At 38.4% G+C, this 26,422-nt stretch overlaps 4 protein-coding genes across 5 annotated transcripts; 3 read left to right on the top strand and 1 right to left on the bottom strand.

The window, feature by feature from the left end:
* The first annotated feature begins 114 nt into the window (after nt 1-114).
* Nucleotides 115-2,585, top strand: LOC112284651 (glyceraldehyde-3-phosphate dehydrogenase A, chloroplastic). Its single transcript, XM_024524651.2, has 4 exons — nt 115-219; nt 810-923; nt 1,060-1,361; nt 1,533-2,585. The coding sequence occupies exons 1-4, from the start codon at nt 166-168 to the stop codon at nt 2,281-2,283; spliced, it is 1,221 nt and encodes a 406-aa protein (XP_024380419.1). The 5' UTR covers nt 115-165; the 3' UTR covers nt 2,284-2,585.
* A 4,265-nt stretch (nt 2,586-6,850) lies between these two features.
* Nucleotides 6,851-8,969, top strand: LOC112284618 (uncharacterized). Of its 2 annotated transcripts, none has more exons than XM_090251929.1 (2): nt 6,851-7,326; nt 8,091-8,969. In XM_090251929.1, the coding sequence occupies exon 2, from the start codon at nt 8,164-8,166 to the stop codon at nt 8,764-8,766; it is 603 nt and encodes a 200-aa protein (XP_090108055.1). In that variant the 5' UTR covers nt 6,851-7,326; nt 8,091-8,163; the 3' UTR covers nt 8,767-8,969. The 2 variants fall into 2 exon arrangements, with proteins under 2 accessions (XP_090108055.1, XP_024380366.1); XM_024524598.3 differs by having other exon boundaries at nt 6,853-7,326; nt 8,157-8,969.
* A 4,551-nt stretch (nt 8,970-13,520) lies between these two features.
* LOC112284619 (small ribosomal subunit protein uS12) lies at nt 13,521-14,814 on the bottom strand. Its single transcript, XM_024524599.3, has 4 exons — nt 14,711-14,814; nt 14,399-14,554; nt 13,970-14,096; nt 13,521-13,803 (listed from the first exon to the last, which is right to left on the bottom strand). Exons 1-4 carry the CDS (start codon nt 14,713-14,715, stop codon nt 13,663-13,665), a joined length of 429 nt encoding a protein of 142 aa, XP_024380367.1. The 5' UTR covers nt 14,716-14,814; the 3' UTR covers nt 13,521-13,662.
* A 2,072-nt stretch (nt 14,815-16,886) lies between these two features.
* LOC112284615 (brefeldin A-inhibited guanine nucleotide-exchange protein 3) lies at nt 16,887-25,828 on the top strand. The gene is made up of 12 exons (XM_024524586.3): nt 16,887-17,618; nt 17,977-18,773; nt 19,357-19,674; nt 19,834-20,245; nt 20,346-20,768; nt 21,015-21,310; nt 21,588-21,861; nt 22,019-22,524; nt 22,827-23,148; nt 23,428-23,758; nt 24,023-24,675; nt 25,030-25,828. Exons 1-12 carry the CDS (start codon nt 17,235-17,237, stop codon nt 25,621-25,623), a joined length of 5,310 nt encoding a protein of 1,769 aa, XP_024380354.1. The 5' UTR covers nt 16,887-17,234; the 3' UTR covers nt 25,624-25,828.
* The last annotated feature ends 594 nt before the right edge of the window (nt 25,829-26,422 follow it).

Raw genomic sequence — 26,422 nt, 5'->3', positions numbered from 1 at the left:
GGCCCTTATCTCGTTTGAACGGCCCAGCGTTCTCGTCTTGAACGGCTGGCTTGAATTTGCACACAAATCCTGATAACACTTACACAATCTCCTTGACTTTGTATTCCCAGCAGTGATTCTGGACCTGCACCCACCACTCCACCGGAACTCGAGCAGCTCAACGCCATGGCTGCCACCGCGTTCGCCGCGGCCTCTGTGCCCAGCACTGCTTCCCTCAAGGTACCCTTTACTCCCTGTAATTTGTCGTCAATTCTATGCATTTAGATGGCTATGGCTACGGGTCAATGCACACAAGAATGTGCCAACCTTAAGCTGATAACTACCCACCATTTCGAACCAGAACAAGTTTGTCCCACTTCGGCAGTCTGTTTCGACAATGTAGTAATCAGTACCTGTACTGGTAGTGCTGATGAGTTTTTAGAAGGAGCACCATAAACGTAGTTGCAATGGATACATCTATGTAGAACTTGTGGTGCAAATTGTAACCGGGATCATAGTTGCATATGTGGATTGTGGACAGTTCACTGTCGCAAGTAGTGTAGACTACTTACAGATTCTCCGTGAACTTATAATTTGGACGCAATTTCGCGAACCAACTTGCCGACTGAAGTCTTGCGACGAGAAATGCCTGGCCGATCTGAAGATCGCAAAGACCCAAATGTTATACTCATCTAGAACGAATTCGAAATGCGAAGTCGAAATTCGATAACTGTAGATTGTACAGTTATGTTGAAGCTTGCCTGCGGACAATGGCCGTCGGGCTTCGATCGTAACACTTCGAAACTGACTCTTTGCTGCTCGCACAACAGGGCGCAGGTTCCAAGGGATTCTCAGAATTTTCGGGAATGAAGAGCACCAGCATTGCTACGTTTGGCAAGCAAATCGATGACCTCGCTTCGATCGTCGCTGCCCAGTCCGCTGTCGTAAGCATCCTCCGAATTTCCTGTATCTGTGCATGCCATGGAATGACAAATATTGATGTGCGACTATACCTTAAAAAAAAAATCTTCCTTCAGAAGAAACCATGTCGATGTTGCCTGACACCTTCCATTGTTCCAGTCTGCCAGCTCCGGAGCCAGCAGGGCCGTCACCGAGGCCAAGATCAAGGTTGCCATCAACGGATTCGGACGTATCGGACGCAACTTCATCCGCTGCTGGCACGGCAGGAAGGACTCTCCCCTCGACGTCGTCGTGATCAACGACACGGGAGGTGTGAAGCAGGCGTCTCATCTGTTGAAGTATGACTCCATGCTCGGCACCTTCAACGCAGACGTTAAGGTTGAGGGCAACGATGCCATCAGCGTGGACGGAAAGGTGATCAAGGTGGTGTCCGACAGGAACCCTCTGAACCTGCCATGGGGGTAAGTGATGAACAGATCCTAGTTGCAGCGTGGGATGAGCAGGGAGCTGCGTTAGTAACATGCGAATTGGCGAGGGCCGTATTCTGGGTGGCATCATGGGGGTGGTTGGGAGGAGGACCTGGTGAGATGGAGTGATATGTGTCGTGACGAGTTGGTGGTAATTTGTTGCAGCGAGATGGGCATCGACCTGGTGATCGAGGGAACCGGAGTGTTCGTGGACGAGGCGGGCGCCGGCAAGCACATCCAGGCGGGAGCGAAGAAGGTGTTGATTACGGCGCCCGGAAAGGGTGCGATCCCGACGTACGTGGTGGGCGTGAACGAGCAGGACTACAAGCACTCGGACGCGATCATCAGCAACGCATCGTGCACGACGAACTGCCTGGCGCCGTTCGTGAAGGTGTTGGACGAGAAGTTCGGGATCATCAAGGGCACAATGACGACGACCCACTCGTACACGGGTGACCAGAGGCTGTTGGATGCGTCGCACCGTGACTTGAGGAGAGCGCGTGCCGCAGCTCTGAACATCGTGCCGACGTCGACGGGAGCCGCGAAGGCGGTGGCGCTGGTGCTGCCGAACTTGAAGGGGAAGATCAACGGAATCGCGCTGCGAGTGCCGACGCCGAACGTGTCGGTGGTGGACTTGGTGGTGCAGGTGGAGAAGAAGACGTTTGCGGAAGAGGTGAACCAGGCATTCAGGGATGCGTGCGAGACGGAGCAGCTGAAGGGAGTGTTGGCGGTGTGCGACGAGCCGTTGGTGTCGGTGGACTTCAGGTGCACGGACGTGTCGTCGACGGTGGACTCATCGCTGACGATGGTGATGGGAGACGACATGGTGAAGGTGGTGGCATGGTACGACAACGAGTGGGGATACTCGCAGAGGGTGGTGGACTTGGCGAACCTGGTTGCGGAGAAGTGGCAGTAGAAGGATGGCGTGGAGATGGAAGCGATCCGATGCGGTCCCAGTGGCGGTGGCGGTGGCGATGGGTGTGCCGGAGCTGCGAACAGTTGGCAGCAGGCGCGGTGAGTGAGGCACCGCGGGTGTGCGGGAAAGGAGTGAGGTCGCAGTGGGATTGTGGGGGATGGATCGAGCCTTGGGGGATTGTTGTGAGTAGTAGTAGATGTTCATCGCCAAGGTGGCGGTGAGACTCAGGAGTTCCCCGAAGGTGGCATTGCTAATGTACTCATTCGTCGAGCCTAATTTATTTGTTTACTTGTACGCCTCAATCTGTATTGCAGTCAATTCCACGGTCTCTGTGTTGATGAACATGAAGCGCACAAAAATGCGGTCATGGTTCTTCGCAACTGATTTTTCTTCATGTAACTTATGTAATCAGCTACCTTTTGATGATGCATAAATCTGCCCCTGTGATATTCATGAAAAAACTGTAGTAAAGGCTATTCTTGTTGCGCTTAAGTTGTAGTAAGTATCTAGCTGCTTTACGGTACTTACTCTGATCTGGAAAGTGTAGAGCGACGTGGCGGAGTGAAAGATGCAGTTATATTGATGTGGGAATGTTAAATCTGTGTGCTGAGTTATAGTTGATTGTTAAGACTCGTTTGCGGCTGTGCTTCTCTGAGCCGTTTTAACCGTAGGATATATGTAGCTTTTGAACCAGTTCAAACGATTGATACGTCGGTGGGTAGTATGAAAGTACAGATTGTAGAATGTGGTTAAGGTAAATATCTCGATGCTATTGGTAGGGTTGTTCAATAAATATAATTATTCGAATGTCTATGTTGGCGGTTGATGATTAGTGATGTTGCTATTGTAATCCGACATTTTTCACGAGGTAAGAGCTACTAAATTGCATATTTATTGACTAAAGGAGTATGTTAATATCGTTGAATCAGTATAGTAAAGGAGTATATTAATATCACTTATTTTGCAATATGCAAAGTTGTTTAATGTTCTCAATATAAACCAGAGTTTTCAAATCTATCTGAAAATATTGAGATAGTGGATGATGTTTGGATAAGTTGTAGGTGTGAAAATTTGTGCTTGTAGGTGATATGTCAATATAAATGGACAGTTGTGTCCAAGAAGATCTTATACCCAGCTCGATAGAGTGAGTGTAGCTGATTCTCTTCACAATGGTGCCCTCATGTGGCCAGAGAGAGGTAAGGGAAGGGTTGAATAAGGTTTTGGGAGGATTACTAAGGCTTTGGAGGTAGGGAAGTCAATCATTCAATAGGTGGTGAAGAGAGGGGATTCATAAGGGGGGTCATGGTGAGAATGTTCTTTGCCAAGATCATCCACAAAAAATTACAATGGTTGTGTGAAAGAGAGTAGATGAGGTAATAGATGAAGATCCTTGGTTATCTTTGCAAGAGATTGCAAGATAAGCAGATGTTTGGCTATCTTTTTCAATCATTTGTAAGATTGTTTCTACTAGTGGCTTCTACTTGAAGGTGCTGCAATTGAAACTCTATCGGACATCAATACAAAAAGAGAAATGCAAAGAATTTGCTCTTAGATGTCATGGGTGGGATGTGCAGCAGTAGACTAGGATTTGTTTTATTAATAAGTCCACCATAATCTATGATCTATGTTCAGCACAAAAGAAGATCTATATGCATCAAGATAACAAACTACTCAACAAGAATTTGAGAATTAGTTCCAAGTCAAGGAAGACCAATGTTTTAAGATAGCATTAGTGAGAAGGAGGATGGAAATAGTAAGAAGGAGGATAGAAAGGGTGCTTATTTCTCCTCATAATAGACTTGGTTTCAATGTTGTGCAATTTGTTTAGGAATTGCACAAACCTTAAATTATTCCTTTCATTCATACTCTAAGCAATGAGCAAAGTCACATCTATTTGGTTGTGGATGGAGCAAGATTGCATCAAGGGCCTAAGAATACAAGCATATAGAGAGAATTTGGCAATTCACAACTATCTTAGTTATACAATTGTGTTGACCTCAACCCAATTAAGAATTGTTAAATGATTATCAAACAATGCCTTAGAAAGTGTTTCTTCCCTAAAGAGAAGACCTCATAATACACAACAATAGTTTGAAACAACACAAGAAGAGTAGAATTTCATTGATCTAGACATAGATAAATGGATAGATGAAATGCCTAAAAGATTGCATGCAATTCTTAATGCAAATGCAAGTCACACTCAATGGTAGTGAAGCTTAGATGGTATTCTTATGGTATTGTAAATTTTTTAAATACATGAGCTCATATGTGGTTGTGAGCCTCACCAAAGTATACTTATTTTTTTATCACCATGAGTTACAAAGCCTTGCTACTCACAATTGTACATATTTAATAATTAATTCTAAAAACTAAAAATATTTGTAAGAAGAAATATGAAAATTATTTCAATATATAAATATATTTTAAAATAAAGATAGAATTGTGGATATTTGAAGGCTTATTTTTAGCTAACTAGTTTTTGCTATAGCACATTTATTCTTTTCTATGATAGTGTTGTTGTTGTTACAATTAATTACATGTATAGAGTATATAATTACAAATTTTATTTTATATAGGAATGATGAATAAACTTAATATAGTTTACATTGCATGTAATACTTTAGTTACTCAAAGATGTATAATAGAAGTGCATTGCTAACAACCCAATTTGTATGAAATTGTTACTAGATGTAATTACTAAATATGGAAAAAAAGATGTTAATTGAAGTTATAGTTGATAGTATATGTGGTTTGAAAATTAGTTGATAACATGTATAATTGCATAGTGTGTATTATTATTATTATTATTATTAATTTATATTTTTATATTTAAAAATTTACTATTAATGCTATTATGCTTAATGATGTATAATTTACATGTTTTGAGTACTTTTAGGTTCTTTTGGCAATAAGTTATGTATTAGAAAAAAAAAATGTTGGCACAAAATTTGTAATTTTTAGCCTATACAATGCTAGGTCTTTTCTAATTGTTCAAACTTTCTTGCTTAGTATAATATTATTTATTTAATATAAAGAAGAAATTATAAGATCGTTTTTATGATATATCTTGTATTTTTTTTAATTTTTTTTTTAATATGCATGGATCAATAAAGATATAATTACTATTTTGTGGTATCTCCATCTATTTGTGCAATAGAGTATTATATATATATATATATATATATATATATAGTACTAGCAAAAATATGTGTCATCGCATATGAAAAAGCAATGAGTAGACTTCTTTATCCTTTAGTCATTTAACTAAGTTTTATTTTTATATGGAATATAAATATATAATTATATATTAAATATTATATAATTTTATTATTACTTATTTAATTTTTGTATTTAAAAACCACATGGGCCCCAATACTTGAAGCCTTAGCCATGTCCATTTGTGTAATAATACCTGCACTTTCTGATTTGCACCCCTGTTCCAAACTCATGTCTTGACTCATGGCCTTAGACAGCTCCATGTTCCCTTCTTCACAACCAATCAAAAGCTTTCTTTATCCCTTTGTATTGTACCCATGTTGTCTTTCTCACTCTCTCTCCTTATCTATATATATCAAAGAATACTAATATGTATGTGGTGCAACCTTTGTTATCTTATAACCAAAAATATTAATAAAATCACTAGCTATTTTTTTATTAATTTAAAATTTAAAATTAAACTTATGTTTTAAAATTTTTATATATTTAAATTTGAAATATTATTTTATTTTATTTTTATTTTTAATGATGAAAATAAATTTTGTAAAATCCTTATGGACATCAAACATTTGTCAATGGATATAAAATAATGAATTTTTACATTAGAAGTAAATAACCAAAATCAAGAGATTGAGTAGTTTTTTTCTTTCTTTCTTTTTTTTCCTAAAAATTACTAAATGAAAGAAATCACTTAATTAAGACAATCATTGATGATGAAAACTTGTGTTAAAACTTATATAAGCATTTTTTATATTTTAAAGTAAAATCTTGTGTTTAAAGTATTTTTAAAAGCTGTATTTAAACTTTCTTATATATATATATATATATATATATATATATTAGTGGTTAAACCCATTGGCTTTGCCAACATTGAGTATGTTTTTGGCAGCCAATCAAAAAATAAAATATAAAACACAATTTTGATTGGCATCGATTTGGCTACCAAAAACCTTGACAACCAATTAGTGCCCCTTATTGCAATTAAAAACAAAAAAAAAAAAAAAAAAAAAAAACAGCGCCAAGTCAACTAAGTGCAGCTTCGGTTCATTTGCACAGTTGCCCATGCCAGCCCCGGCTCGTCCCAATTCTCTGATCCCAATAATTGGATTAAACCCATAACTAGATTTTACCACTCTACTGCTATCGACAATGGGATTTTTTGACTCTCCAACCAAACTTAGGTTAGTCCATTTATATATATATATATATATATATATATATACACACACACACATACAGAGGTTAATGTGGGGAGAAGAGCTAACAAAAAAAAAAAAAGAAAAAAAAAAAAACCGTTGAAATCAACCACTGCTGGATTGCAAAACTTACAGCCTGAACTTGGATTATACTTCACACAGCAAATACTTGCTTTCATAGCCATGGTAAGCACACTTGACTCTTGCCTTGCACACCATAGTTTCATCTGTGTACAGCGATATAAGAAACCCAGGAATGGATTGAACAATGGATTTCATTCTAAATGCAGACAGCCAAAAACTGTTATTAAATCTGTGAAACCAAGACAATTAGTTGTAAGTTCGTCATCTGTGGGGATAGATCGCTGAGCTACCGTTGCTGCAGCCAGAAGCTCTCGCTGGATCGATTTTGTTGGGTTGTCGCAACAGTGAAGAGATTTGAGAAGAGAGAGGTTGGACCCAGATTTGGAGTAGCTTGAAGGATGTCGAGGAGGTATTCGAAGGCGCCACCGCAGGCGGAAGAAAAGCCTTTGCATGATGCGGCGCGGAACGGGGATGTGGACGAGACCATCCGTCTCCTTGCCATGAACCCTGCTTCTATCAATGAGCGTGACCGACACTCTCGTACTCCGTATCCTTAAATTCCTCTCTGGTATTGGCGCTGCAGTTTCATTTTAGCACCACCTCAATCGGGTGTTCCAATTTTGTACACCCATTGGTTTTTGTTGGTTTTATGAACGGTTGCATGTTGCATTTAGGTAGCTGGTAAGGCCTCTCACAATCGCTGTGTATCGTCAAAGAAATTGCGTGCCTGAATTGGGCCGCGGAGATGGCTAATTTTTCTCGCCTTTTTATTGCTTGTATGGGTCGTTATATCTGTATTAGGTCATGAGTCTGCTGCATTTGGATACTTCGTGCTTAATACGAGAAAGTTACAGAGACGTTGCAAATGCTGAGTGGTGCTACATGTCGAGCTGGAGAAGACAACGGCGACACAAGGAGAAATTTGAATATTTATTTTTGTTTCGTACGGTTGTGTAGCATCACCGTGGTTGTGACCACCTTTGAGAGAGACTAAGTTCTGTGAGCATTTCAGGGATATAGTTGGTTCGAACATGGGAAGTTGTAATTCCGTTGAAATTTTAGGGTTTGGATTGGTGTCAGTCACAACGGATGGTCGAAAAGTTTTCCTCTTGAATTTCAGTAGGTTTTTAACACATGATGCTCTCAGACTTCCCTGCTACATGGGATGCTTGAATTGACACTTGAAGAATCAAATTAAAGTACAATAAATTGGGGGTCCAATTGTTACGAATAGGGCTAGTTTTGGATTAAATATTGGTGGATGTCTTCTGAGAACTGAAACATGTGTTTGTGTCTTTAATCTCGATGAAGACTTTTGGAGATCTTTCCTTGAAGAATTTATGATGCGTCATTTTTATTACTTAACGAGACATGAAGACTACACATGGCAGCATGGGCAGGGCAAACCGATGTAGTGAAACTGCTTTGTGATAGCAAAGCAGACATCAAGGCCGCAGCAGGAGATGACATGGCAGCCATTCATTTTGCAAGTCAGAAGGGACATGTCGAAGCTGTTCGTTTACTGCTGGCTGCAAGAGCCGAAGTGAATACATTGACACGCAAAGGGATGACCCCTCTACATATGGCAGTTCAAGGAAACCACAAAGATGTGTGTTTACTACTAATAAAGAAGGGGGCCAACCTATTAACCAAGAACAAGGCTGGGAAAACGCCTTTGGATCTTGTTAAGGATGAAGCTTTGGGCTCCTGTATGAAGGCTGCCCAAGCTGAACGCCGAGCTCTTAAAGATTCAAAGAAGAAGAAAGAGGGCGCTGAAGGTGAAAGTGCAACGGGTGCTTCTGATATTACTGCTGACGTTGAGACAGAGAAGGTTAATTCCACAGCAGGAGTTAAAAGGGAGGGTCCTGAACTAGTTGGGGTGGAGGAGGGACAAATTGACGAGGCTACTGCCTTGAAAGGATCCAACAAGAAGGCAAAAATTGCACTTTCACATCTTGATGCAGATGAGAGGGAGGAAGATTCCTGATCTATGATGGTTAAAATTCACTATTGTGTACAGGAAAGTTTCTGGGACTGATAGAATGGCTAGAGTTCATAGAGATGATAAATGATTGATTACACACAGATATGTGCTGAGCTGGTGGGGACATGCTTGCCCTGCATCAAGCTGGACTTGACTTTCCTGAGGAAGGTTATTCACAACAACTCAACTGATCAAAGATTTGCATACTTGAGTCCTGTAACTTAAATGCTCAATGTTGCTTAGATTTTATGATTCTATGTAAGGATTTGGTCTCCATTTCTCCTTGAGATTCTTGTGATCTTCGGTTGGTTCTTAGCATCGAGTTGAATTGCAAGAACAGGATTGAAAATTGAAGGTCTGTCAATGCAGTCACGGTTCGTTGAACATGGTTCAAACGATGTCTATCATATTAACTGATTGAAATAATGCATTGAAACCTTTTATTTGATGGATACAATTTCTAACCTATTAAGTTAAACATTAGCGGATTCAAATGGAATATTAACCATCCAATCAAATAGCCAAATCTAATGTATATGGTTTGAAGTGTTACATCCTCAAGATTGATAGGAACTAGGAACAAGAAGGAAGCAAGGGTAGTAGGTATTGGATCCATATTCTGGTATTTATTTGCTTTTCTGAAACTGTAATAATGTCATCATGTGGTGTTGGGAATTATTACATGATGAAAACAAAATTATTGGAACTATTTTATTCATGTGATAATTAGTTGTTCCAATCCTAAGACAAATGGCTATTAATTTTATTGATGGCATGAAGCTTTTTTTTGAATGCAAATAATCAATCTATTTAGAAAAAATGATGTAATGTATTTTAAAGAAAAAATCAAACAAGTAATTCAATTTGCTAGTATATTATATAATACAATGTAGTAATAGAATCCACTCTTGATATGTATTAATATTTTGGAAACTTATAATATTTGTGTGGTATTAACACTTTAATATTTATTAAGGGTAGTATAGACAATTTATAACATTTATATGATTTTGGAATTAAAAATATTAACACTTATATAAATAAAAGGATGAAAATATATAAGATATGAATATCATTATATATCTAAGCATAATAAAAGAACAAATCTGATGAGATTCTTCTGCATCCTAAGATCTTATTTCCTTTTGAAGTATTCAAATCCTCTTGATGAGAAGTGTAACATCACTAGGCCTTGGTTCTAAAAATTGTTTCAAGGACATAATGTACTTTTAGCATCCTTAAATCCTATCCTATCTACCATCACATCACCAATTTCTACATTGTTAGCTTCTTCAATAGGTTCATTGTCAATTGCATCATCTATTTCATGAAGCTTACGTATAATTTCCTCCTCAATAGGTATGTAGGGATTGTTTAGATAAAATTTCAGTTCATTATTGATGAATTCATGTGCATTCATAATAGATCCAATTTCACTCTCTACAAATATTGATGCAAGTTGTTCCAATAAGGTAGTAACTTCTTCCAACTCTTTCTTATGTATTGCTTCTTTAGCTTTTCTATCTTTCATGATTGCCTCTTCTGCTTTAACATGGTCAAAAAGAACCAAAACAATATGTATATATTTCCAAAAATTCATGATTGTTGATGCAATATCTCTAATGCCTCGAGTATTCTCTTGTATTGTCTTAGATCGATACACATCAATATCTTTTCTCTTATTTTCTAGAAGAAAATCTTTCTAGTGTTGAATTAGCCACTTGCAATATTGAGCTTTAAATAATTGAATAATTTATGCATCATTGGGTTGGAATCTACTTGTAGTATTTGGAAGAAAGAATTTAAGTCTAATCATCCTCAATTGTGCACCTACATTAGGTACTTGGTGACCTCAAAAATTATCAACTAATAGTAATACCTTCTCTTTTTATGCGACAACCATCTTCCTTTTAAAATCAAGCATAAATTCCTCAAACACACTTATAGTCATCAAAGCTTTCTTATTTGCAAACCACTTCATTTCAAGGTTATCTAGGTTGAGAATGTATCTACATGAAAATGCTTGACACTTCATATACTTATTGATAACTAAAGAAAGAAGTTTCATGGTACCATTAACATTTGCAGTAAGTACAACAATAATACATTCCTTCTCTTTATTTTTTCCAAACAATTTTTTTGAGGAAGTATATAATTTGATTCAATCCTACAAAAAAGACCCACCTCATCAATATTGAATGTGTCAAAAAGAGTATACTAAGACAAAAGAAGTTTTAATTTCTTCTATCTTCTTCAAGGTCTCAGAAGAAGTATCAGCAAATCCATCTTTTCTATGACAAATATACCTCTTTAATATGTATTCTCTTTTAAATTTGTCTACCCATCAATGTAAAAATTAAAGCTCTTTTTCACCCTTCCTTTAGGATAACCATGAAATCTCTTTATAGCAGAAATTACAAGATTGACAAATAAAACAACATTATAATCATCCATAAGCTCAAATTCAATGAAAATAGCTTGGTTTACTTGTGGACATTGAGCTTTCTTTATGCACTTTGAAATAACTAGATGTTAAACATCAATATCCAATAAACTCTTCATCTTTAGTAATCTATAAATGTTCACCTTAGAAGTTGAAGCATAATAAGTAGAATTAATCCATGCAATCAAAGCCCTTTTGGTAATATTTTGTCCACTAAACACCAACCTTTGATGATACCAAAGGATCTCTTTCTTTTGCACCAAAGCAATTTGATAGTCCTTTTCTATTATAGACTTAAACTTTCAATCTTTCTAAATCATCAAATTATAAATTTGTGACATCATAATATTGCTAAATCTTCACATGACATAATATTGGAATACAAAGCAATTGATGCAAAAAAACTTGAAGTTTAAATTTCAAAGAGATTGATGGAGTTTGTAGCAAGTAATGTTTATATGATGTGAAATAGATGATATCTCAAGATATTGTGAGTTATATACAATATTGTAAATGCCAACCACAATATGATCTGTGAATGATAGACATAATTTAATTTCATCTAAGTTATAAAATTTCATAGCCTTACTTTCATCCAAATTAATACTTATTAAGGTGAATTCATTGAAGAGATGAATATTATTTTATAAATTCTCTTAATAATTAATAATTAATACTTACTAATGTATTTTTTGAATATTTTTGGAAACTGCAATTTTTCTTGACATATTTGATTTTATCATTTATTGAGGTAATATGCATCAAGGATGGACCATATAAGTCAAAGAAAATTAACATTACATTGATCTTAGTAGTACATTTTAATAATAGTGTAACTTTAAATTATTATTATAAAAATAAATTAATAAATAAAAATAAGTGAATATATTTTATATTTCCTTGATATATTCAATCTATTGAAAGTTTTTTAATATCTTTTTGATAAGAAATTGTAAAATCTTATTTTATTTATTTTCTTGTTTTATACATTAAAAAAATATGAACTTGTTTAACCAAAATTTAAATGATTATACATATTCTTGTTAGTTAAAATATTTTTATAAGATATTAATTCATAATAAATTTTCACAAGTAATATATATATATATATATATATATATATTATTTATTATAGAATATTTGTGAAAAATTAAATATATTTATCAATAACCATACTTTATACACATCTATATTAAATATTAAAGAATATATAAATAGTTTATTTGATTTAAAAATATTGAAGGAATTTTTTTTTCTTGTATACATATATATATATATATATATATATATATATTTGTATATAAATTTTGTATATGAATTTTGGACTATCTTATAATGATATATTTTTTCTATTTTCTAAATTTCAAATAATTGATTTTCATGAAGTTCAAAATCTAACTAGCTACCTATTGTTCTTTAATCATTATCACCCATCTAAATGTTCACTTATATATAACTTTAAAATTAAAACTTTAATTACTTTGTGACTATAAATACACAAAAATTAATAAATGTAATTCTATTAAATAGTCCGCCAATCCCCAAACCCTAAACCCTTAACCCTCTCAAACACTATTACTATGCTAAGTGTCAGTGCCATTGTATCATGACTTCTTATTTGTAATTTTTTTTCATAGAAGTTCACAACACAAATTTGTTTACTTTGAGACCATCGTATCTCAACAAGAATCGATAATGGTCCAATTTGAATTTACCCATATGAATGTTGTTCACACAAGAAGTTTGAAATAATGATATCGATGAATAAGAAAAATCCCCATTTCAGAATTCGCACTGTTGTTGCAGAAGATATTACATTTCTTAATTGGGCACAGTCCTCTTGAATATATACATTTCTCTTGGCGACGCTTGCAGACTCAACAGCAAAACTCAATACATCCAGCTCCCGAAAGTTCCTACGGATGTTAAAATGATCTCGCATAGTTGCAAATCCTGTGAATGACTAAGAATGTACCCAACATAACAAACAAACAACACACGGACTTGTAAACTCACGTTCACAAGTTACATACACCCTAAAAACAACTGACGTGATACCTGATTGAATAGTTGCAGGTCAATTGTAACCAACATGACATCTTAAACCCATCTAGCGAAGAAATAGACGACCGTACATCCAAACACATGGAACGCAGAGGTGAGGGGTTTAAGTTTTAAAATACTGTGTAAAAATAAATGAGGATAGAAAATAGTGGCCAATCACTGTACGTCAGCTGGCCATTATCACACGTTTCACGACTTGTACACGACAGTTGCTACGATCATAATTACTGAACCAGTGTTCGAATCATGATTGTATGTAATTGAAGGCCGATCAAATTGGCTCATCAGCTTGCTCATTCCATTGAAAGGTTGTGACAAACTGAAAATAAGGTTACCCGACTGCAGACAGCCTCAACCAACTACAGATCAAAAAGTAGTCCCTAATTGATTCTCTATGATCGTGGCTTCTCCTTCTTCTCCTTGAAGAGCGCAAGGAGTGACACACCAGATACCTTAACCACTTTGAAACGGACTCCAGGAATGTCTCCGACGGCATGTCCCTTACGACCGAATCCGGCGATAAGCACTTCATCCTGCACAATCAAATAATGAGAACGTAAGCAAATGCTCGCCTGGTCCCGAAACGATGCATTGTGCAGAGAAAACTTACAGATCACAAGATTAATAATGAATTCGTAAATGGACAACTTGAGATCATAGCAAGTATCATGTCATTGACGTGATAAGCCGAAGGCTTACGTTCTCCTCGATGTAGTTCAAACAACCATCGTTGGGCACGAAAGCAGCAATCTTCTTTCCGTTCTTGATAAGCTGGACCCTAGCACACTTACGGATAGCAGAGTTGGGCTGCTTAGCCTCAATACCGCTGCCAAACAAAAAAAGGAAAAGATAAATGATCAGTGCTGGCGGTTTCATAGAGACAATTGGGCAATAGACACTCGAAGTCCTCGTAAAACGAGAAGACTGCCGAGTTCATTAAACACGTTTTAAGCGAAAGATAGATGCAAGCTCAGGGTTCAAGATGTTCAAAAGAGCTCCCTAAATTACATAACCCTAACCACTATAAACTAAGCCAATTCGCAAATACTTCAATCTCTATTACATTTCACAAGATCAAAAACGATCTGTTGACCTACATAAACAAAGTAAGAGGCAAGATGCGCTCACATTTTCTCAAGGACGATGCCCTTGGCATGAGAAGAACCAGCAAAGGGCTTCTTCCACTCGTTACCCAAGTGGGACTTCTTGTAAGACTTGTCAGCCCACAACTGAGCCCTGCGGTGGTTCTTGAGTTTACGTCCAGCTCCCATACCCCGCGTCTTCCTGCATGAAGCAAACAAAAACTTCAGCCCAGTCCATGTTCAACCTCGCCTCTAATCTCTCGACCCGCACGAACCAACAAAACCCTAAAACTGGAACACAAAGATCGCAATACTTTCCTGAAAAAATCTGGTTGAAGATTCTAATAAGTAGACGTACCCCATCGTGAAAAGCTTTGAGAATAGTGGGCAAAGTTTGGTGTGCGAGGAGGAGGCGGTGGAGGGTTCGCAACAAGCAGCACGCGACGACGACGCACACAGAACGCCTGCCGAAAGAAGATCTCCGACGCCCTTTGTCGTGCTTTAGGGTAAACCACGTCCCAATGCAATCCAGGTGCCCTACTTCATGTCCTCAACTATCCAGGTGGCCTTATTCACGTCCCCAGTGGTTTTCGCATCTTGAGTGGGACATCATTTCTTAATGCAGAAGACTAATGAATCTAATGCTCCATTTTATACAGAGACCCAGTTCCCCTCCTTTTCCCCATTGCTCAAATCAGTTCAAGTTTTTAACGTTTGGTGATGATTTTTCCATTTTTTGTATTATTTAACGTTGTTTTTTTTAATCGAAATCTGATACCTCTGTAATGAAGTAAAATAAAGTAAGGTGTTTATTTCACCTAATGCAAATTGTAGTTCGTTTTGTCCTTTTTAACTATAAGATTTAATCATTTTAAGAACTATGCATCTCATTTTGCATGACTTCAAGAGTTGTCTCAAGATTTTTGAATCATGCTCTCATGTAAAAAATAAAAAAAACTATCATCTGAATCCAAATAATAATAAATGCTTCAGTTAAATCCTATGAAATGCATAAGCATAACAAATGATTATTTAAGATTTTTATGTTAAAAAGATATACAAATTATAATTATTCCTCTTAGCTTGCATCAAATTTGTTGCTTAACGTGACCAAAAATTTTGCAAAGAAATTCTAATAAATACTCAATTCTACACTTATTAAATTTAGCTATTTATTTACATTAGTGAAAATTGTATGAATTACTCAATAAAATCAATGATTCGAAAATATGTCTGCATTCTTTGTTCATTTGTACACAATATAATCTGGTAAACATAATGTTTGAAACTGATCCCCTGTATCATACTCATTATACCAAATATAATTTCAATTAGTTAAACTCGGATTAATCATTTCTTTGTGTTTGTTTAGATATTTGATGATGATTTACTTCATTAAAAAATACTCAAAAAAGGAGTTATGAGTTTTATCTTTAATTTTACCTATAATTTTACCACTAAATTAGCATGCTTTAAATGTTTTATAAATATCGATTTTACAAACACACCGTATATTTCACTTCACAGCAATTCTAATTCAGTACTATTTAGTATAGTTTTGTTACCCATTGATCATTCGATGTTCACATGACTTTGTTTTATTTTTTTTAATCATGAATGCTTTTATGGTGGTGTAAAAAGTAACATAATGTTTAGATAATGAATCATCTAACTACTTAATTTTTTCCAGTAGTTCTTTATGTTGTTTATTATTTTTTATTAATATTTTACTTTATAAGTAAAAATAATTAAATCATAAGAAAAATTTCAGCTTCTAGTGAAGAATCAGATTCCAAACCATTAAAAAAAAAAAAGGAAAATTAATATCACCTGATGATGAAACAACAGTACTATTTTCAGATGTTTTAAATTAAAATTTTAGTATATCTTGTGTACTAAAAAGTGACAATTTAAATCCCTTATTCACTCAGTCTTTTAGTTTATTTTACTTGAATGTAAATTTGAACTATAATTAAAACTATAATTTTTTTTTAAAAATCTACTGATCAAAATTTGTTGCCCAACAACACATGTTTTAAAAATAAGTCAATTTAGTGAAAACTTGGGGCTATTTAACATTCTTGTATATGTATATATATATATATATATATATGTGATCCCCAGTATATGAATCTATGGTTCATGGGAGGAAGGCTCGGTTTCTATCCCTGACAAAGGGGGCCAGGTCAACACATTTCTGCACAGTTGTGAATTGAATATATATATGTATGGAAATGGCCACGTCATCCGACTTAAAAGATGACTATGTCACCAGAATGAAAAAGATAACCACGTCAGCCTAACTGAGAGCAGGCCAACCTCCCTCCGAACAAGAAATATTCCTACAATCAATCATCAGTTCAGGCTTAATCATCACAAGGCAGCGAGCTTGGACGAAGACCGCCGAGGCTGAGCGCACACTTTCGTCGAAATCCCTCTGGGCATGCCCACTTCGTCGGACGCACCTGACGGATTCCAGAGAGGAACACGACAGAAGTAGTCGGCGAGTCGCGTTCAGTTTCCCTTTGTTCGTCGACGAACTTGCCGAGAGAGCTCCAGGCTGGTTTCAGATCCAGCTTGAGGCATCAGGATCGAGGGGAGCTTCATGCACATTGCTCTCAAACCCTACGAACCGACTCTAAGCTCTTGTGGGATCCGCGTCCTCAGCGTGTCTGTGAGAGATCGCCGTTTCGCTTGCGGGATGCTAGTTTATCGAGGGTGAAATCGTTGGAAATGGTGCTGAAGCAGAGATATCGGTGTGATTTTTCGGTGTTGGTGGCAGGCTTGGTGGTTTAGATGGTTGCAGGGCGAAGTTTGTGGACGTGATCGGGAAGAGTAGTGGTGAGAGAGAGTGAGGTCAGGGGAGGTTGGATCCGCCAGCGATGGCGACGGAATCACCAGCCGGGAAGGCGCGCTCGAAGCTGGAGAAAGTAGTATCACCAGCATTGGACAAGGTTATTAAGAATTCCGCATGGCGCAAGCACAGTAAGCTGGCGCAGGAGGCCAAAGCCGCGATTGAGAAACTGGGTGCGAATAGCTTAGAAGCTGCCGCGACTGCGTTCGAGAGTCCTTTGTATGAGGATAATAGCTTGTGTTATAGTGCAGCTAATGCGGAGTTGATCCTGCAGCCTTTGATCGGGGCTTGTGAAACTGCGTATCCTAAGGTTGTGGAACCGGCCTTGGATTGTCTTCAGAAGCTGATTGCGCATGGACACTTGCGGGGTGAAATGGATACTCTGACGCCTGATAACAAACTTTTATTGGAGGTGCGTTTTCCTTCTCCCTTCCTCCAGCAGGTTGAGTTGTGTAGTCTACGAATAGGCAGTCTTCTTGGACGACTGTGCTGTGCCGTTCGGTTCAATGCAGGAATTGAAATAAAATCTTTGTGCCCTTGCAAGATAATTCCTATTTTGATATGCCGCAAATTCTAATCGTTCTCAATCGTGACCAATACTACCTGTCTTCTCCTTTTGCGAGTCTTGTTCATGTCTAAGTTCAGCTGTGTACGGCACTGAGTGGCAACATGCTGAATGTAAAACATGTTGAGGCCCCTGTATTTGTTATTTCACTCGCATTTGGGAATGTTGTAGAATTTTGAGGAAACAAACGGGATGGCATGCGCAGGTCATGGAAGGAGTGTGTAAGTGTTACGATATGGCAGAGGATGGCATTGAATTGCTGGTTATGAAAACTCTGCTCTCCGCGGTGACTTCCACCTCATTGCGAGTGCATGGGGATAGCTTGTTAAAAGCAGTCCGTACTTGCTATAACATATATTTGGGCAGCAAGTCTCCGGTGAATCAAAGTACAGCAAAAGCATCCCTCACGCAAATGTTAGTGATAGTATTCCAGAGAATGGAAGCAGATTCATCCAATGTGATGGTGCAGCCAATCGTTGTAGCAGACCTTATGGAGCCAGCTGAGCGGTCAAATACAGATACAAATGTCACGCAGTTTGTCCAGGGCTTTATTACCAAAGTTGTTCAGGATATTGAAGGCGTGATAAGTCCAGTCCCAGCTTTAAAGTCCATGAAATCAATGAAATATGACGGCGCGTTTGATACAGCCACAGGCGCAGACAGCAGTAGCTCGAATGATGTTTTAGAATCCACTGACAAAGACATGTTAGAGGCCAGATACTGGGAGCTCAATATGTACAAGACTGCGCTTGATAAAAATAAGAAAGGCGTGGAATTGGCTGATTCAGAGGTAGATAAAGACGGGGATGCAGATGTTCAGATTAACAATAAATTACGCAGGGACGCCTTCTTGGTATTTAGGGCGCTTTGTAAGCTCTCCATGAAGAATGCCCCTCAAGAAGGCCTCGCTGACCCGTTTGCCATTCGTGGGAAGATCGTAGCATTGGAGCTCCTTAAGATTATGTTGGAAAATGCTGGAACAGTTTTTCGAACCAGCGACAGGTACAAGCATTCTCCGGGCTCTTCATCCGAAGAGCAGATTTGTAATGTTAATATTGGATTGGAATTCAGCGCGTTCGAGGCATATATAGGTTAGGATGCTTGACAATCTAGTGTTCAAAGAAAATCTCACGATAACTAGCTTGCAAGCCATCTAAAGAATACCTGGCTCATACACCGAAATTAAGTTTAAGGCTCACACAATCCAATGAGGCAGATTGTTAAGGATTACGTACAACAGCCTGGAATCTACAGCTGGCTTAGAATCCGATGTTTATGGTGTTATTCTTGTCTATAGTGGTTGGCTTTGTGATCGAGCACAACCTTGCCACTGATTTTAGGTTAGCAAAATGCGAGCCTATGTTTTGTGCAGAATCATGAAATTTGGCAATTGAATACCCTGAAAAAACCTGAAAATGAGCACCCAATTTTTCTTGTAATTTGAAGAGGAACTACTAACAGTTCTTTCCGAGAGGAGAACGGTAATTTCATTGCTTGTTTCTGCTATTTTGAGATACCTTGCTATCAGTAGATGGTTGTGAATGTTTATCATGATTTATTGACAACTTATGATTGATTAATGCAGGTTTTTGGGAGCCATTAAGCAATACCTTTGTCTTTCGCTATTGAAAAATAGTGCATCATCGATGATGAATGTTTTCCAGCTCTCTTGTTCTATTTTTATGAGCCTAGTTTCTAGATTTAGGGCTGGTCTCAAGGCAGAAATTGGAGTCTTTTTCCCCATGATCGTACTTCGAGTACTGGAAAATGTCGCGCACCCCAATTTTTCTCAGAAAACGATAGTACTACGCTTTTTGGAAAAGCTTTGCGTGGATCCACAAATTTTGGTGGATATTTTTGTCAATTATGACTGTGACGTAGATTCGTCTAACATTTTTGAAAGGCAAGTTCATATTCGCTCTTCTTGTTCTCATAATGTTTTTGGTTTTCTTTCTAGATCTTATTGTTCTCGCTGTGCTCCTTTTATGCATGAGGAAGCTAAGGCAATCTTGAAGATACCAGCCGTATGGAGATTGATCGTCAACTTGATTAAGATGTGCAGGATGGTCAATGGTCTGCTGAAGACTGCGCAAGGTGTACCTAATGGTGCAGAGACCAGCTTGAACCCTGTCCAGGATGCGGCCTTTAAGTTAGCAGCTATCAAGTGCTTGGTTGGGGTTTTACGGTCCATGGGGAATTGGTTAAATCGTCAATTGCGGCTTACAGATTCTTCCCCATATATAAAATCCAACGATGGTGAAGAAAACATAAGTGAGGTTGTTGACACTGCTTCGATTCCAGCAGCTCCAACAGCTCCAGGAACTGAAAATGGGGAGGTCAATGGTGAGAAAGCTAGCGACAAGAATGGTGAGAAAAACGGGGAAACCACCAGTACCTCTGAAAGTCGTGCAGCTGAGGAGACATCAGAAGCAGCCACCTTTGAGCAACGACGTGCTCACAAGTTAGAAGTCCAGGTGCTGGTCAACCTGAACAATCAAACCTAATGTGATTTATACTTGCGCGTGTTTTTGGAATAAAAATGACTAAAGAGTAGACGATGTATTTGATTTGCAGGAAGGCATTGCATTGTTCAACAAGAAGCCTCGTAAGGGTATTGAATTTCTCATGAAAGTCCATAAAGTTGGAGAAACTCCTGAGGAAGTGGCTAAGTTTCTCCGGGACGGCACTGGCTTGGATAAAGCTATGATTGGAGATTATCTTGGAGAAAAGGAAGACTTTTCTCTCAAAGTGATGCACGCTTACGTGGACTCTTTTCATTTTCAAGGGATGGAGTTTGATGAAGCCATCAGAGCATTTTTGTTGGGATTCAGATTACCTGGAGAGGCTCAGAAAATTGATAGAATCATGGAAAAATTCGCCGAGAGATTCACAAAATGCAATCCGAAGGCATTCAGCAGTGCAGATACAGCTTACGTTCTTGCTTACTCTGTGATCATGCTCAATACTGATGCTCACAACCCCATGGTCAAGACCAAGGTCAGTGATCTGTTGCAATTTCACACTGCGTTCAAGTGTGCATATTTTTGCTCTGAGTTCTGCTGATCCTAGACTTTTACGATATACTTTGGCCTTTTCCGATTTTCATAATCTTTTGTATAATTACGTTAAGTTTGGTTCGTAAAACCTGCTTGATTGCCCATTAAGCACTCACTTTCAACGTTACAAACTACTACGTAAGGATTGGTATTTTGCAACTTACCTGCCATATTGTGTACTTGTCAGATGTCCAAGGCAGAGTTCATTCGCAATAACCGCGGGATTGATGATGGTCGGGACATTCCAGAGGACTTTATGAGTAGTTTGTATGATCGAATAGTATCCAATGAAATCAAAATGAAGGCAGATGCTTTGGCTCCTAGTAAGCAGCAGCCTGCTAATTTGAACAGGATGCTAGGGTTAGATGCCATCCTAAATATTGTTGTGCGGAAGCCTCGCGAGGATTCTAAGATCATGGAGACAAGTGATGATGTCATTCGTCATATGCAGGAGCAGTTTAAAGCCAAGGCTGGGAAATCGGAGTAAGATTTTTTTTTTTCTATAAGTAGAAAAATTAGATTTATTTGCTTACACCAGCGTTAAATCGTTTATTTCATTATTGTTCGAGGATGTTGGAAATTGCCTATCGTATGCATGCGTTCACATTGGTGCTGTGCTCCTATTAGCAACTTGAGGTTGGATTGATGGGGTAATAATTGTTGTATGGTGTAGGATTATTTGTGTGATCATGAAGATACGTAATGAGGTAGTGAAAATGACTGAATACTCTCAAGAATATTTACACGATGTTCCTTGCAGGTCGATATATTATGCCGCATCAGATGTAGAGCTATTAAGGCCCATGGTTGATGTTTCATGGGCTCCCATGCTAGTGGCATTCAGTGTGCCGCTGGACAAAAGTGAAGATGAGGTTGTTACTTTCCAATGTCTCGAGGGCTTCCGTCATGCAGTTCACATTACAGCCGTATTGTGTATGCGAACACAGCGTGACGCATTCCTTACGTCCCTTGCAAAGTTTACATCACTTCATTCTGCTGCAGATATCAAGCAAAAGAATATTGACGCTATCAAGGTATTGACGCTTTTATGGTCCTGGCTATGTTATTTACAAACGTTTTATTTGAATACGCGACCTCCAAATGTACAGTTGAAGGATCTCAGTTGCTTTATGTACATTTTTGCTACACGAGAATTTATGAGGTTCTCTAATATCCACTGTTACATCACAGGCAATTATTTCAATCGCAGATGAAGACGGGAACTACTTACAGGATGCTTGGGAGCATATTTTGACCTGTGTTTCGCGCTTCGAGCATCTTCATCTTATTGGTGAGGGTGCGCCGCCAGATGCTACCTTCTTCGCTGCCCCTCAGAATGAATTAGATCGACGGCAGTCTGTCAAGGGTCCAGTTTTGCCAGTACTGAGGAGAAAACCACTAGGGAAGTTGCAGTACGCTGCTGCTGCAGCTCGGAGGGGTTCTTACGATAGCGCTGGCGTTGGAGGTGGCTCTGCTGGAGTTGTTACCACAGAGCAAATGAACAATCTTGTTTCAAACTTGAATATGTTGGAGCAAATTGGTAGCTTTGAGGTGAATAAGATCTTTAGTCGAAGTCAGAGGTTGAATAGTGAAGCGATTGTGGACTTTGTAAAGGCTTTGTGCAAAGTATCAATGGAGGAATTGCGATCCCCAAGTGACCCTCGGGTATTCAGCTTGACCAAAATTGTGGAGATATCGTAAGTGATTCACTCTTCATTATTGTTTCAGTTTTATGAACAGTGCATTTTTTTTTGTTTATTTTCCTGTGGATGTGGTTGTGCAGTTTTAGTTTGTGTCACTTTGTGAGTGTTGCTCATGACTTGCGATATATCTGTTCGGGACTTTTAAGTTAATAGTCATTGGTTGTGGTTTCGATTATAATAAATTATGAAACTTGCAACTACATTGTAAGGGTGCTTATTGTGACGATTGAATAACTATCAATGGCTAAAATCTAGACAATGACACCATTAAGGTATTTAACACTATTAATATGCAGGCATTTCAACATGACTCGTATTAGGCTGGTTTGGTCAAAGATGTGGAGTGTATTGGCCAACTACTTTGTAACAGTCGGCTGTTCAGACAACCTGTCTGTTGCAATGTATGCGATGGATTCGCTGCGGCAGCTTGCCATGAAGTTCCTAGACCGTGACGAGCTTGCAAATTTCAACTTTCAGAATGAATTTATGAAGCCTTTCGTGATTGTCATGCGTAAAAGCAGCTCTGTTGAAATTCGAGAGCTGATAATCCGATGTGTTTCTCAAATGGTCTTTGCACGTGTGGGGAATGTCAAATCTGGCTGGAAAATCATGTTCATGGTATGAATTCTACCATTCGGACTTTTCTTCATCATTTTGTATACTCAACTGTATGTTCCTGGTACTTTTTGGGAGGATGTGACTGATAATTGTCGTCCTGGATAGTTTAACGATTTTACTTCGTCCTTATTAATGCACTGATGTAATATTTTGAAGGGGTCTTGAACGCTTAATTTTTTTTATTAATAATAAAAATACTCGTGTTATTATAACATTTGTGTAGATGATGAGGTCGTTCATGCCATCCTTCTGTTGTGATTAATGATGGCATGTATGCAGGTCTTCACTACAGCAGCTACAGACGAGCATAAGTCCATTGTTCTGCTCGCATTTGAGACAATTGAAAAAATTGTTCGTGAGTATTTCCCTTACATAACCGAAACAGAGACGACCACATTCACAGACTGCGTGAACTGTCTCATAGCATTTACCAACACCAGGTTTAATCAAGATGTTAGCTTGAATGCCATAGCTTTTCTTCGGTTCTGTGCCCTCAAGCTTGCTGAAGGAGAGCTTGGTGCTGCTGCACGAAGTAAAGTAGGAGACAATGAGTCTCCTACCTTTACAGACAAAGATGATCACGTCTACTTTTGGTTCCCTCTTCTCGCAGGTAGGTCGGAATTTGACTTGTTCATGGGGCTATTTTGAGATTCTAGAAACTCAGTCTAGTTTTGATATTCTAATGAGTGATTTCACTTGATCTTTGCTAATCTGGTGCGTGAAGTATAACAAGTTTTAGTTTTGGTTTCCTCTTAGTCGATTTATAAATCTCTTAACTTCGTTAATGGTTTCTAGCAAATAGACTAGAGCTGCATGGTAGTGCTTTTACTTCTCCTTATTTGTTTGTTCATAATAGACATATCATTTGTTATAGGGTTGTCGGAGCTCACTTTTGATCCCCGACCTGACATACGAAAAAGTGCACTTGAAGTGCTTTTTGATACTCTACGCTTTCACGGAGATAAGTTTTCAGCTGGCTTGTGGGAGAAAGTGTTCGACTCCGTCCTGTTTCCTATATTCGACTCTGTTCGTCGTGCCACAGACGCAGCTCACAATGGTGAAACTGAAAAAGAACAAGAAGAATTGGAGATGGATGCATGGCTTTACGAGACTTGTACATTGGCTCTGCAGCTTGTGGTAGACTTGTTTGTTAAGTTCTATACTGTTGTCAACCCCCTCCTGGCCAAGGTTTTGTCGTTATTAACTGGGTTCATCAAACGCCCCCACCAAAGCTTAGCAGCCATTGGTGTGGCTGCCTTTGTACGACTGATGAGAAATTGTGGAACACTTTTCTCAGACGAAAAGTGGGAAGAAGTTCTCAAAAGTCTGCATGAAGCTGCAGTGGAAACTCTTCCTGACCTTGCCCATCTTGTAGTGATTGCTCAAGACGAACAGGGAAATCACATGGCTAGAAATTCAGTCTCATCTCGCGCTGAAAGTCAGGATGGACATGAGCCTTCAATGGCTTTGCATAATCTCATTCAAGATGTGAAGTGCCGAACAGCTGTGCAATTACTGCTTGTGCAGGTTCGTCCCCTACTCTTGGTAGTTATCTGCATTTTAGTATCGAACTCTCCCTTGAAATGCAGTTGAGGTACAGTTTTAGACACACTGCACATTGATTCAGGCCATTCATCCATGCTATGTTTCGTCCCTCCTTGATCAGACCTAAAACTGCAGTTCAGTATTTAACCGAAAATTATCGAATAGTGTGTTACTCGCAGATCGCCACAGTTGGTGTCAAGTCTCATGAACTATTGAATGTATATCCTTGGGTCGCAATTGAGATAGATTGCAAGTCGTACAATCTACCTCATTTAATTGATCAAAGAAGTCAGTCTATAGTTCTTATTCTTACGTTGTGGAATTTTGTCATATCAGGCTATGACAGAGATTTACAATTCTCATGGGGAACATCTTTCAGCTGCCAACACAATGCAGTTACTCGACACACTCCACACAGTAGCAGTTCATGCACATAAGGTGAATGGTGACCATGCTCTTCGTCAACAACTTCAAGAGCTCCGCCTTATGCCAGATCCCCCATTGCTACGTCTTGAGAGCGAGGCATACCAAGCATACCTTGCCATGTTGCAGCACTTGCCTATGGATAAGCCCAGTTTAGCTAAAGACGTGGAGGTAGAAACCAGATTGATTGAGCTTTGTGAAGAAGTACTACGGCTTTACATCGCCATCTCTACTTCCACTGATGAATCTATTCAGAAGCCACGGTGGGTGGTTCCTCTTGGATCCTCGAGGAGGCGGGAGTTGGTGTCACGTGCCCCACTAGTAGTTGCAACATTGCAGGCCGTCAGTGGTTTGAAGGATGCATCATTTGAGCAATACTTGGTGCGTTTCTTCCCTCTGTTGGCAGGGTTGATCAGCTGTGAACATGGTTCAGGGGAGGTACAGTTAGCATTGAGTGACATGTTTAGCAATTGGATTGGCCCCATCCTTTTGCAAGCACAATTGTAAGGATACACTTCCCGTTTCACTAGTGTGACGTCAGGATTTTTTTCGCTCTAGTGTAAGATTTGAGTCGATTCCACAGGTAGAGTTTAGCTAGGCAGAGAGATTCTGTAGTCGGCAACCTTGTATTGGCCACAGTAGCATTTGTAGTCATTGCTGGAATTCAACGATTCATACCCAGAAAATTTAGTCATCCGATTTTTCTTCTAAATTATGTGTGTTTTTGTTTTGTCTACATGTATCATAACTTTAATTGTTACTCTCGAGTATACTGATGTAGATACAGGGGTATCAAGAGTCCATCTGTAGACCGGGCAGTGGGGATGAAAATGTGAAATCATTATCATCCATTCATAGAGCAAGGTAAGTCCAAAATCTCTCAAGGTGTTTACAATTGCACCAAAAAAGATTGCTATGCATTGGCTACATACTGTTTTTAAATATTTAGACAAACTAAAAATTGGAGGATTTGAAGAGCAAGGATTAGAACTTCTTTATCCAACATAAGTTAAGGGGAATGTAAAATAGACCTGTATTTTCACAAAATTAACCCACCCTTGATGAAGAATATGGTACTCATAAAGAATGTGGTTGGTTTTCATTGGTTGCAAACCTAATAGTGGAGAAATAAATCTAGAGGTCGTTTATTTTTTTTTATGATGGTTAGGATGGATGGGTTGATTTAGTAAAAACTTGGGTCTTTTTAACATTCTCTTAAGTTAATTTGGTTTTGTTTAAGCCACCATCAAATCAAAGCTAACAAAAACTAAATTAAGAATAATTTGATTATACCAAATCAAATTAA

Source organism: Physcomitrium patens, chromosome 7 (genome assembly GCF_059467195.1).
Source record: "Physcomitrium patens ecotype Gransden chromosome 7, ASM5946719v1, whole genome shotgun sequence".
Classification (NCBI taxonomy): Eukaryota; Viridiplantae; Streptophyta; class Bryopsida; order Funariales; family Funariaceae; genus Physcomitrium; species Physcomitrium patens.
The sequence above is the reverse complement of the archived record's forward strand: the minus strand, read 5'-3'. Positions and strand labels throughout refer to the sequence as shown.